A 12,829-nucleotide genomic window follows, 5' to 3' on the forward strand; every position below is an offset into this window, starting at 1 on the left:
TGATAAAAAGTCTTCTTAATGGTGTCCTTTAGTAGTGGTTTCTTTGCAGCAATTCGAGCATGGAGGCCTGATTCACACAGTATCCTCTGAACAGTTGATGTTACTTAAACTCTGTGAAGTATTTATTTGGGCTGCAATTTCTGAGGCTGGAAACCCTAATGAACTTATCCTCCGCAGCAGAGGTAACTCTGGGTCTTCTTTTCCTGTGGCGATCCTCATGAGAGCCAGTTTCATCATAGCGTTTGACGGTTTTTGCGACTGCACTTGAAGAAACTTTCAAAGTTCTTGAAATGTTCCGTATTGACTGACCATGTCTTAAAGTAATGATGGACTCTTGTTTCTCTTGCTTATTTGAGCTATTCTTGCCATAATATGGACTTGGTATTTTACCAAATAGGGCTATCTTCTGTATACCACCCTTACCTTGTCACAACACAACTGATTGGCTCAAACACATTAACAAGGAAATAACTTCCACAAATTAACTTTTAACAAGGCACACCTGTTAATAAAAATGCATTCCAGTGGCTACATCATGAAGCTGGTTGAAAGAAGGCCAAGAGTGTGCAAAGCTGTCATTAAGGCAAAGGGTGGCTACTTTGAAGAATCTGAAATATAAAATATATTTTGATTTGGTTAACACTTGTTTGGTTACTACATGATTCCATATGTGTTATTTCATAGTTTTGATGTCCTCACTATAATTCTACGATGTAGAAAATAATAAAAAATAAAAAGTCTTGAATGAGTAGGTGTGTCCAAATTTTTGACTGGTACAGTGCGCGCGCGCGCGCACACACACACACACACACACACACACACACACACACACACACACACACACACACACACACACACACACACACACACACACACACACACACACACACACACACACACACACACACACACACACACACACACACACATTTGTTTTACTTTCCTTGTGGGGACCAATCAATTGAGCCCCATTCAAAATCCTATTTTCCTTATCCCTAAACCCAAACAACTTACCCTAAGTGTAACCCTAAACCTAACCCCAAACAACTAACAACTTACCCTAAGTGTAACCCTAAACCTAACCCCAAACAACTTACCCTAAGTGTAACCCTAAACCTAACCCCAAACATCTTACCCTAAGTGTAACCCTAAACCTAACCCCAAACAACTAACAACTTACCCTAAGTGTAACCCTAAACCTAACCCCAAACAACTAACAACTTACCCTAAGTGTAACCCTAAACCTAACACCTAACCCCAAACAACTAACAACTTACCCTAAGTGTAACCCTAAACCTAACCCCAAACAACTTACCCTAAGTGTAACCCTAAACCTAACCCCAAACAACTAACAACTTACCCTAAGTGTAACCCTAAACCTAACCCCAAACAACTAACAACTTACCCTAAGTGTAACCCTAAACCTAACACCTAACCCCAAACAACTTACCCTCAGTGTAACCCTAAACCTAACCCCAAACAACTAACAACTTACCCTAAGTGTAACCCTAAACCTAACCCCAAACAACTTACCCTAAGTGTAACCCTAAACCTAACCCCAAACAACTTACCCTAAGTGTAACCCTAAACCTAACCCCAAACAACTTACCCTAAGTGTAACCCTAAACCTAAACAACTTGCTCTAGCCTTGTGGTTAGAGCATTGGACTAGTAACCGAAAGGTTGCAAGTTCAAATCCCGAGCTGACAAGGTAGAAAATCTGTCGTTCTGCCCCTGAACAGGCAGTTAACCCACTGTTCCTAGGCCGTCATTGAAAATAAGAATTTGTTCTTAACTGACTTGCCTAGTAAAATAAAGGGAAAATTACAAATTAAAAAATAAATAAAAAACCTAACCCCAAACAACTAACCCTAAACCTAACCCCAAACAACTTACCCTAAGTGTAACCCTAAACCTAACCCCAAACAACTTACCCTAAGTGTAACCATAAACCTAACCCCAAACAACTTACCCTAAGTGTAACCCTAAACCTAACCCCAAACAACTTACCCTAAGTGTAACCCTAAACCTAGCCCCAAACAACTAACAACTTACCCTAAGTGTAACCCTAAACCTAACCCCAAACAACTAACAACTTACCCTAAGTGTAACCCTAAACCTAACACCTAACCCCAAACAACTAACAACTTACCCTAAGTGTAACCCTAAACCTAACCCCAAACAACTTACCCTAAGTGTAACCCTAAACCTAACACCTAACCCCAAACAACTTACCCTCAGTGTAACCCTAAACCTAACACCTAAGCCTGAAATATCATTTTTTCTTGTGAGCTCCCGCTCAGCCCAGTCAAAACTGTTCGCTGCCCTGGCCCCCCAATGGTGGAACAAACTCCCTCACGACGCCAGGACAGCGGAGTCAATCACCACCTTCCGGAGACACCTGAAACCCCACCTCTTTAAGGAATACCTAGGATAGGTTAAGTAATCCCTCTCACCCCACCCCCCCTAAGTTTTAGATGCTCTATTGTTAAGTGACTGTCCCACTGGATGTCATAAGGTGAATGCACCAATTTGTAAGTCGCTCTGGATAAGAGCGTCTGCTAAATGACTTAAATGTAAATGTAAATGAAATGTCCCCACTAAATTTGAGGACATATGTTCCCCACAAGGATAGTAAAACCAAATACACACACACAACAACATTACCATCTGTAAACATAATAATGGCCTGCTGTGTATCTTCAAGCTCATTTCGTTCCTTAAAGACAGCCATCTTTGTAAGGATTTTTTTAAATACTCTTGAGAGGTTACTTCCAGTACCATTTAATTTACCTGTTGAAGGAGGAAATCTTACTCTGAGAACTATGCATTGCCACTAACATGTTTGCCAGTCAGACACAAAAGAGAAAAAACAATAATACATCATTTATTTACATACTGTAGATTGTGATGGTCAAATAATAAAAACCGTGTTCTTACCATGGGTGACATTATTTAAATTCTGTAAAACCATGTCTGAGTGTGAGGAAGGAGAGAAGATATCAACAATCTCATTGACCTCAGAAGCAAAGGTCAGAATTCCGTACCTCGGGGTGACTTCAAAATAAGATATCTGCCCAGTCAAAAATGTAGAGGAGGAAGTGTGAGAGAGAAAAGAAAAAACAACCAAAGCATAACAAAACAAACATTTCTTGATATCAAAACACATAACTGACCATTTGTACTGCAATAGTGTTACTTGAAAGAAAAGTATTGCACGCATGACTAAGTCGCTTTGGATAAAAGCATCTGCTAAATGGCATTATTATTATATTTTACTCAGGGCCCTAATCAGACTTGAGATAAGTAGACTTAACATGGACTTAAGTCAATAAAACATGGACTCAAGTCAACATTTTATTACTTAAATCCATGTTAAGTAAACTTACCTCAAGTCTGAATAGGGCCCTAAATGTAGTGTAAAGATTGTACAACAGATCTGAGCTGTCCGTTTGTCTTAATACTAATAATACCGTACCTGGTTGATGAGGGCTTTAACACAGTTTTTGGCCACAGTAAAATTATCTCTGGTTATGCTCCCTGAATTATCCAGAGCAATGTAGATGTGGAGCTTGCCTCCCTGCCTCATCTGGATGGACCTTTGTACTTGCTGCCCATCAGCTGTAAGACAATATTCAATTCACATGGTTCAGATTCAAAAGCAAAACAAATGTAGCACGGGGTGTATAAAACAAAACAAAAAGAGGAACAATATCGTTCACTACATATGGGTCTTGGCAACTCACTATTGTCATCCAGGCCAGATAGTGCCAGACGATTCTCGAGGGATGTAGAGAAGTACTTGGACACCTCCTCTGGGGTGTCGTAGTAGTTTTTACCTGTAAAATGTAAATGTTCAAACTCTACGTATCTAGTTTAGCTGCATCTAACTGCATATGTGTATTATGTGTTACATGGGTTTATTGACAATGTGAGGGATTATGGTTCCTCACTGTAACAGACAGGCTCAGTTCCTGACCAGTCTCCACCCTCCAGGCATATCCTCTCCTTCGATCCCAGCAGCATCAGTCCTAAAGAACATTCATAGGTCACCCGGTCACCTATATCAAGCATATTTCCATTGCGCTTGGCCCCCGGGGGAACGCCAGGGTCACGGCAATGTCCAGCTTGGGTGTGGGATAAGGTGGAGTAAGATAAGGAAACAATGGACAATGGAATTACCTTTACATACAAAAACTTTACCTTTAGAAAACACATTATTCCAATAGACTAACGCTCTGTGCCATTTGGAACACAGACAACTCTACATGTGACATGCAGACGTCCCCTATGTCTTCCAGTCCTCATGACCTAATCAACCCTTAAAGGCCCGATGCAGCCATTTTTAACTCATTACAAAGACATTTCTCTGTAAGAAATAAGTACCTTACTGTGATTGTTTTCAATTGAAATGGTCAAAATGAAACTAAAATAGCTTCTTAGCAAAGAGCAATTTCTGTCTGGGAGTGGTATGAGTGGGGAGGGGAAAACTAAACATGTGTTGTTATTGGCAGAGAGGTTTGGAACTCTCTTTCTTATTGGTCTATTAAGTAATTTACCACATGGTGATGTCACCATGGAAGGCCAAAACTCCATCCCACCAAAACAGGCAGAAATATCAGGTGGTTTTGTCAATCAACAATTACATTAAAAGGGCATCATCATCATTTTCACAATTTCACAGTGTTATTCCAACATAATAGTGTGGAAATATACATAAAAGACAGGAAAATGTTTTTGACTGCAGAGGGCCTTTCAGGATCTCTGGGGGTTGGTAAAGGGATTTGTAAGAGGTTGGACCAAAGAGATATTTTCACTTACAGCCATGATCACAGATAGGCGTGTCACCACTCCACTTCCCATTACTCTGGCAGACTCTGGAGGCGGAGCCGGCGAAAGAGTAACCGTCATGGCATTCATAAGTGGTCTGGGCCCCAACAACATACTGCAATAGGACAGGAGACACCTCACCATTTCTCAGCGCACTGGGATCAGGGCATGTCATGACTGTTGGGAGCGAGATAGAGGGAGAATATTAGTGAATATTCGTAATTTAAAAAAATTTAACTAGGAAAGTCAGTTAAAAACAAATTCTGATTTACAATGATGGCCTACCAAAAGGCCCCCTGAAGGGGACGGGGGCTGGGATTAAAAATAAAATAAATAAAAATATAGGACAAAACAGACAATACTACATAAAGAGAGACCTAAGACAACAACAACAACAGCATAGCAGCAACACATGACAACACAGTATGGTAGCAACACAACATGGCAGCAACAAAAAACAGGGTACAAACATTATTGGGCACAGACAACAGCACAAAGGGCAAGAAGGTAGAGACAACAATATATCACGCAAGGCAGCCACAACTGTCAGTAAGAGTGTCCATGATTGAGTCTTTGAATGAAGAGATTGAGATAAAACTGTCCAGTTTGAGTGTTTGTTACAGCTCGTTCCAGTCGCTAGCAGCAACTAACTGAAAAGAGGAGCGACCCAGGGATGTGTGCGCTTTGGGGACCTTTAACAGAACGTGACTGGCAGAAAGGGTGTTGTTTGTGGAGGATGAGGGCTGCAGTAGATATCTCAGATAGGGGGGAGTGAGGCCTAAGAGGGTTTTATAAATAGGCATCAAACAGTGGGTCTTACAGAGATGACCAGTTTACAGAAGAGTATAGAGTGCAGCGATGTGTCCTATAAGGAGCACTGGTGGCAAATCTGACGGCCAAATGGTAAAGAACATCTAGCCGCACGAGAGCACCTTTACCTGCCAATCTATAAATTACGTCTCCGTAATCTAACATGGGCAGGATGGTCTTCTGAATCATGGTTAGTTTGGTACCTGGGGTGAAAGAGGAGTGATTACGATAGATGAAACCAAGTCTAAATGTAACTTTAGCCTACAGCTTTGATATGTGCTGAGAGAAGGACAGTGTACCGTCTACTCTAGCCATACTCCCAATGACTTGTATGAGGTGACTACCTCAAGCTCTAAACCCTCAGGAGGTAGTAATCACACCTGTGGGGAGAGAGGCAGTCCTCTTACCAAACCACATGACCTTTGTTTTGGAGGTGTTCAGAACAAGGTTAAGGGAAGAGAAAGCTTGTTGCACACCAAGAAAGCTTTGTTGTAGAGCATTTAACACAAAATCTGGGGAGGGGCCAGCTGAGTATAAGACTAGCATCTGCATATAAATGGATGAGAGAGCTTCCTACTGCCTGAGCTATGTTGTTGATGTGAGATAGCAGATGTTCTGACTTTATACACTGCACTCTTTGAGAGAGGTAGTTAACAAACCAGGCCAAAGACCCCTCAGAGACACCAATACTCCTTAGCCGGCCCACAAGAATGGAATGGTCTACCGTATCAAAAGCTTTGGCCAAGTCAATAAAAATAGCAGCAGAACATTGCTTAGAACCAAGGGCAATGGTGACATCATTGAGGACCTTTAAGGTTGCAGTGACACATCCATAACCTGAGCGGAAACCAGATTGCATACCAAAGAGAATACTATAAGACATCAAGAAATTCAGTCAGTTGATAATTGTTTTTAAAACACTTTTGATAAACAGAGCAAAATAGAAATAGGCATATAACAGTTACGATCAGCTTTATCTATCTCTTTAAATAAAGGACGAACCGTGGCTGCCGTCCAAGCAATGGAAACCTCCCTAGAGAGGAGAGACAGGTTAAAAAAGGTCAGAGATAGGATTGGCGATTATATGGGCAGCAACCGTAAAGAAGGAAGGGTCTAAACCATCTAGTCCAGATGTTTTTTGGGGTCAAGTTTAAGGAGCTCCTTTAGCACCTTGGACTCAGTGATCGCTTGCAGGGAGAAACTTTGTAGTGGGGCAGGGGGAAAAGAGGGAGGAGCATCGGGGCTAGTCACATTAGAAGGGGTGGGAGATGAGGAAATGTTGGATGGGCAAGGAGGCATGGCTAAGTCCAATAGAAATCCTGACTTAATGAAGTGGTGATTAAAATGCTCAGCCATGTGCTTCTTGTCAGTAACAACTACATCATCAACTTTATTTGGTACGTAAATGTTATTCCCTCTGTATAGTATGATATATAACGTTACATTAGGGCAGCATTCCCCAAACTTGGTCCTGGGGACCCCAAGGGGTGCACATTTTGGTTTTTTCCCTAAGCACTGCACAGCTGATTAAAACAATTACATTTACATTACATTTAAGTCATTTAGCAGACGCTCTTATCCAGAGCGACTTACAAATTGGTGCATTCACCTTATGACATCCAGTGGAACAGTCACTTTACAATAGTGCATCTAAACCTTAAAGGGGGGGGGGGGGGGTGAGAGGGAATACTTATCCTATCCTAGGTATTCCTTAAAGAGGTGGGGTTTCAGGTGTCTCCGGAAGGTGGTGATTGACTCCGCTGTCCTGGCGTCGTGAGGGAGTTTGTTCCACCATTGGGGGGGCCAGAGCAGCGAACAGTTTTGACTGGGCTGAGCGGGAACTGTACTTCCTCAGTGGTAGGGAGGCGAGCAGGCCAGAGGTGGATGAACGCAGTGCCCTTGTTTGGGTGTAGGGCCTGATCAGAGCCTGGAGGTACTGAGGTGCCGTTCCCCTCACAGCTCCGTAGGCAAGCACCATGGTCTTGTAGCGGATGCGAGCTTCAACTGGAAGCCAGTGGAGAGAACAGAGGCGCGGGTGACGTGCGAGAACTTGGGAAGGTTGAACACCAGACGGGCTGCGGCGTTCTGGATGAGTTGAAGGGGTTTAATGGCACAGGCAGGGAGCCCAGCCAACAGCGAGTTGCAGTAATCCAGACGGGAGATGACAAGTGCCTGGATTAGGACCTGCGCCGCTTCCTGTGTGAGGCAGGGTCGTACTCTGCGGATGTTGTAGAGCATGAACCTACAGGAACGGGCCACCGCCTTGATGTTGGTTGAGAACGACAGGGTGTTGTCCAGGATCACGCCAAGGTTCTTAGCGCTTTGGGAGGAGGACACAATGGAGTTGTCAACCGTGATGGTGATGGTGAGATCATGGAACAGGCAGTCCTTCCCCGGGAGGAAGAGCAGCTCCGTTTTGCCGAGGTTCAGCTTGAGGTGGTGATCCATCATCCACACTGATATGTCTGCCAGACATGCAGAGATGCGATTCGCCACCTGGTCATCAGAAGGGGGAAAGGAGAAGATTAATTGTGTGTCGTCTGCATAGCAATGATAGGAGAGACCATGTGAGGTTATGACAGAGCCAAGTGACTTGGTGTATAGCGAGAATAGGAGAGGGCCTAGAACAGAGCCCTGGGGGACACCAGTTGTGAGAGCGCGTGATGAGGAGACAGATTCTCGCCACGCCACCTGGTAGGAGCGACCTGTCAGGTAGGACGCAATCCAAGCGTGGGCCGCGCCGGAGATGCCCAACTCGGAGAGGGTGGAGAGGAGGATCTGATGGTTCACAGTATCGAAGGCAGCCGATAGATCTAGAAGGATGAGAGCAGAGGAGAGAGAGTTAGCTTTAGCAGTGCGGAGCGCCTCCGTGATACAGAGGAGAGCAGTCTCAGTTGAATGACTAGCCTTGAAACCTGACTGATTTGGATCAAGAAGGTCATTCAGAGAGAGATAGCGGGAGAGCTGGCCAAGGACGGCACGTTCAAGAGTTTTGGAGAGAAAAGAAAGAAGGGATACTGGTCCGTAATTGTTGACATCGGAGGGATCGAGTGTAGGTTTTTTCAGAAGGAGTGCAACTCTCGCTCTCTTGAAGACGGAAGGGACGTAGCCAGCGGTCAGGGATGAGTTGATGAGCGAGGTGAGGTAAGGGAGAAGGTCTCCGGAAATGGTCTGGAGAAGAGAGGAGGGGATAGGGTCAAGCGGGCAGGTTGTTGGGCGGCCGGCCGTCACAAGACGCGAGATTTCATCTGGAGAGAGAGGGGAGAAAGAGGTCAGAGCACAGGGTAGGGCAGTGTGAGCAGAACCAGCGGTGTCGTTTGACTTAGCAAACGAGGATCGGATGTCGTCGACCTTCTTTTCAAAATGGTTGACGAAGTCATCTGCAGAGAGGGAGGAGGGAGGGGGGGGGAGGATTCAGGAGGGAGGAGAAGGTGGCAAAGAGCTTCCTAGGGTTAGAGGCAGATGCTTGGAATTTGGAGTGGTAGAAAGTGGCTTTGGCAGCAGAGACAGAGGAGGAAAATGTAGAGAGGAGGGAGTGAAAGGATGCCAGGTCCGCAGGGAGGCGAGTTTTCCTCCATTTCCGCTCGGCTGCCCGGAGCCCTGTTCTGTGAGCTCGCAATGAGTCATCGAGCCACGGAGCGGGAGGGGAGGACCGAGCCGGCCTGGAGGATAGGGGACATAGAGAGTCAAAGGATGCAGAGAGGGAGGAGAGGAGGGTTGAGGAGGCAGATTCAGGAGATAGGTTGGAGAAGGTTTGAGCAGAGGGAAGAGATGATAGGATGGAAGAGGAGAGAGTAGCGGGGGAGAGAGAGCGAAGGTTGGGACGGCGCGATACCATCCGAGTAGGGGCAGTGTGGGAGGTGTTGGACGAGAGCGAGAGGGAAAAGGATACAAGGTAGTGGTCGGAGACTTGGAGGGGAGTTGCAATGAGGTTAGTGGAAGAACAGCATCTAGTAAAGATGAGGTCGAGCGTATTGCCTGCCTTGTGAGTAGGGGGAAGGTGAGAGTGTGAGGTCAAAAGAGGAGAGGAGTGGAAAGAAGGAGGCAGAGAGGAATGAGTCAAAGGTAGACGTGGGGAGGTTAAAGTCGCCCAGAAATGTGAGAGGTGAGCCGTCCTCAGGAAAGGAGCTTATCAAGGCATCAAGCTCATTGATGAACTCTCCGAGGGAACCTGGAGGGCGATAAATGATAAGGATGTTAAGCTTGAAAGGGCTGGTAACTGTGACAGCATGGAATTCAAAGGAGGCGATAGACAGATGGGTAAGGGGAGAAAGAGAGAATGACCACTTGGGAGAGATGAGGATCCCGGCGCCACCACCCCACTGACCAGAAGCTCTCGGGGTGTGCGAGAACACGTGGGCGGACGAAGAGAGAGCAGTAGGAGTAGCAGTGTTGTCTGTGGTGATCCATGTTTCCGTCAGTGCCAAGAAGTCGAGGGACTGGAGGGAGGCATAGGCTGAGATGAACTCTGCCTTGTTGGCTGCAGATCGGCAGTTCCAGAGGCTTACCGGAGACCTGGAACTCCACGTGGGTCGTGCGCGCTGGGACCACCAGATTAGGGTGGCCGCGGCCACGCGGTGTGGAGCGTTTGTATGGTCTGTGCAGAGAGGAGAGAACAGGGATAGACAGACACATAGTTGACAGGCTACAGAAGAGTCTACGCTAATGCAAAGGAGATTAGAATGACAAGTGGACTACACATCTCGAATGTTCAGAAAGTTAAGCTTACGTAGCAAGAATCTTATTGACTAAAATGATTAAAATGATACAGTACTGCTGAAGTAGGCTAGCTGGCAGTGGGTGCGTTGTTGACACTACACTAATCAAGTCGTTCCGTTGAGTGTAATAGTTTCGACAGTGCTGCTATTCGGGGGCTAGCTGGCTAGCTAGGAGTGTTGTTTACGTTACGTTGCGTTAAAAGAACGACAATAGCTGGCTAGCTAACCTAGAAAATCGCTCTAGACTACACAATTATCTTTGATACAAAGACGGCTATGTAGCTAGCTATGTAGCTAGCTACGATCAAACAACTCAAACCGTTGTACTGTAATGAAATGAATTGAAAATGTGATACTACCTGTGAATGCGACCGGGTTGTGAGTCTATTCGGTAGACGTTGGCTAGCTGTCGGCTAGCTGTCGGCTAGCTGTTGGCTAGCTGTTGGCTAGCTAGCAGAGTCTCCTACGTTAAGGACGACAAATAGCTGGCTAGCTAACCTCGGTAAATTAAGATAATCACTCTAAGACTACACACTCTAAACTACACAATTATCTTGGATACGAAGACAGCAAAGACAGCTATGTAGCTAGCTAACACTACACTAATCGAGTCGTACAATGAAAACTTAATGATAGAATGTGCACCCCTTGAGGTCCTCGGGACCGAGTTTGGAAAACCTGGGTTAGGGGAAGGATTAACTAAATTGTTAGTTGTCCCCAACAAGACTCGAACATGCAATCTTTGGATTGCTAGACAGTCGCAGTACACGCCCAACCATCCTCCATGACCAACCTTCCTACTTTTATTTCGGTCTTAATTAACCATACCATTGTTTCATTTGTAAACCGAGCATAACATACTTATTGGAGGTACAGACATTTGATTTGAAAATGTAAAACGTCTGTCCAGTGAGTCGTCTGATTTTAATGTGTCTTCTGTTGCATAAAAACCAGTCAGTGACCTTTTAGGTTTAAATCAATGTGAGCATGTCTGATTGGACTTTATCATGTTTTGCCTCAGACAGGCTTGGAAGCTACTACACGCTTTCAGAGAGGAGGGAAGGCCATTCCATTTCTTTGTTGCTTTGAATGAAAAGGCAGATTGGGCAAGGGTGGTGGACCTTTTCAGGGGTGGAGGTGCTACGTTGTGTGTTATCTTGAACAGCAGAAAGATCTGAGTACAGAATTAAGTTTTCCAAATTGAACATCAATTCACCATACTCACCCCTGCACTCACTGCCTCGTCGACTGGGGCTTGGGGACCAGCGATTATGGCCCAGACATCTGTGCATAAGTTTGGGGTAAGGGTAATAACCATCAGGACAGTGGTACAAAAGTTCACTGCCCACATTTGATCCATTTGAGAGACTGTACTCCCCTCCTCGAATGGACATGCCATCAGTACTGCAGACAGAAACTCCAGACGAGACTACAGAGAGAGAGAGAGAGAGAGAGAGAGAGAGAGAGAGACATATGAGGGTGTGTGCTTGAGTAATTGGCAGCAGTTTGCAATATAGTTTGAACATAACATTATAGGTACAGCATAAAGACAAGTATCTATGGCTCTGTACAGGTCTGAGGCAAAGCAGGGTTCAGGTAAAAACAACTGTCACTCTTACCTTTACTAATAGTCATATACACACTATTGCTATACTTTTTTCTATCAAAGTATGATTATATTGCTCAACACCTTAACGAGTAAGACAGCCTAACATAAATACAAACATATACCAAGGACTTACCAGTGCTGACAATGCAGAGAAATAAGGAGTATATCAAAGTCAACATTTCAGGTCTCATCCCTGTGTCATAAGAGTTGCAGTAGTTGAGACAAGGTTTAGAGTTGAGCATTTGGGAATGTGCGTTATTTGTGGGCATAAATATAGAGCCTGAGGTTGCATGCTGAGAATTGAAAAGGTAGCAAACACTGTTATATCAATAATATGGTCACTGTTTAACTAGGCCACTGTTAAACATACACACAGCAATAAACTTGACATTGGCTCGGATCCATCACTCATGGATTTGCTTTTAGGGTACAAGGAGAGCTCTGAGACAAGGTAATGACCCATAGTTATTTGCCAACATAGTCTCCCAGGTATTCATCAGTGAAGATATTGATTCAAATATTTTCTTCATTTGTGTGTCTATCTTGCTGCCAAGAAAGAGCCAGTGGTTTGCTGAAGGGTGTGTGGATTTCTGTTTGAGCAAGTATGTGGGTAGTCTCTAGCCCACTAGCCAGATCAGTTTGTGCATCAGGCAACTCCTCCACTGTTCAACAAATAACAGTAGTTAGAAGAAATGGCTAAAGCACACAGACAAACCTTACTGGAAGCCAAGTCGTCTATCATATATCCATACTTGTTCGGTTCCCCATACCTCGGGCAGGCTTAGGCAAAAGCCACTATAAAATCATGTGTAACGTAAGCATTTTTTTGTGTGAAATTCTATACTGTTTCACTCTAAATAATT

At 44.6% G+C, this 12,829-nt stretch overlaps 1 protein-coding gene across 1 annotated transcript in view; it reads right to left on the reverse strand.

Annotated features, from left to right (window-relative positions):
- Window positions 1–12,261, reverse strand: part of LOC124010056 (complement factor B-like) — a 39,121-nt gene extending 26,860 nt beyond the window's left edge. Inside the window, exons 1-8 of the mRNA XM_046322388.1 lie at window positions 12,100–12,261; window positions 11,583–11,786; window positions 4,821–5,006; window positions 3,953–4,126; window positions 3,746–3,838; window positions 3,478–3,620; window positions 2,940–3,072; window positions 2,667–2,792 (exon numbers count right to left, since the gene is read on the reverse strand). Of these exons, the coding sequence (XP_046178344.1) occupies window positions 2,667–2,792; window positions 2,940–3,072; window positions 3,478–3,620; window positions 3,746–3,838; window positions 3,953–4,126; window positions 4,821–5,006; window positions 11,583–11,786; window positions 12,100–12,235 (1,195 nt within the window). The 5' untranslated portion in view covers window positions 12,236–12,261. The remainder of the gene's footprint in view (window positions 1–2,666; window positions 2,793–2,939; window positions 3,073–3,477; window positions 3,621–3,745; window positions 3,839–3,952; window positions 4,127–4,820; window positions 5,007–11,582; window positions 11,787–12,099) is intronic.
- Window positions 12,262–12,829: the final 568 nt, after the last annotated feature.

This window comes from Oncorhynchus gorbuscha, linkage group LG22, assembly GCF_021184085.1.
Source record: "Oncorhynchus gorbuscha isolate QuinsamMale2020 ecotype Even-year linkage group LG22, OgorEven_v1.0, whole genome shotgun sequence".
Taxonomy (NCBI): domain Eukaryota; kingdom Metazoa; phylum Chordata; class Actinopteri; order Salmoniformes; family Salmonidae; genus Oncorhynchus; species Oncorhynchus gorbuscha.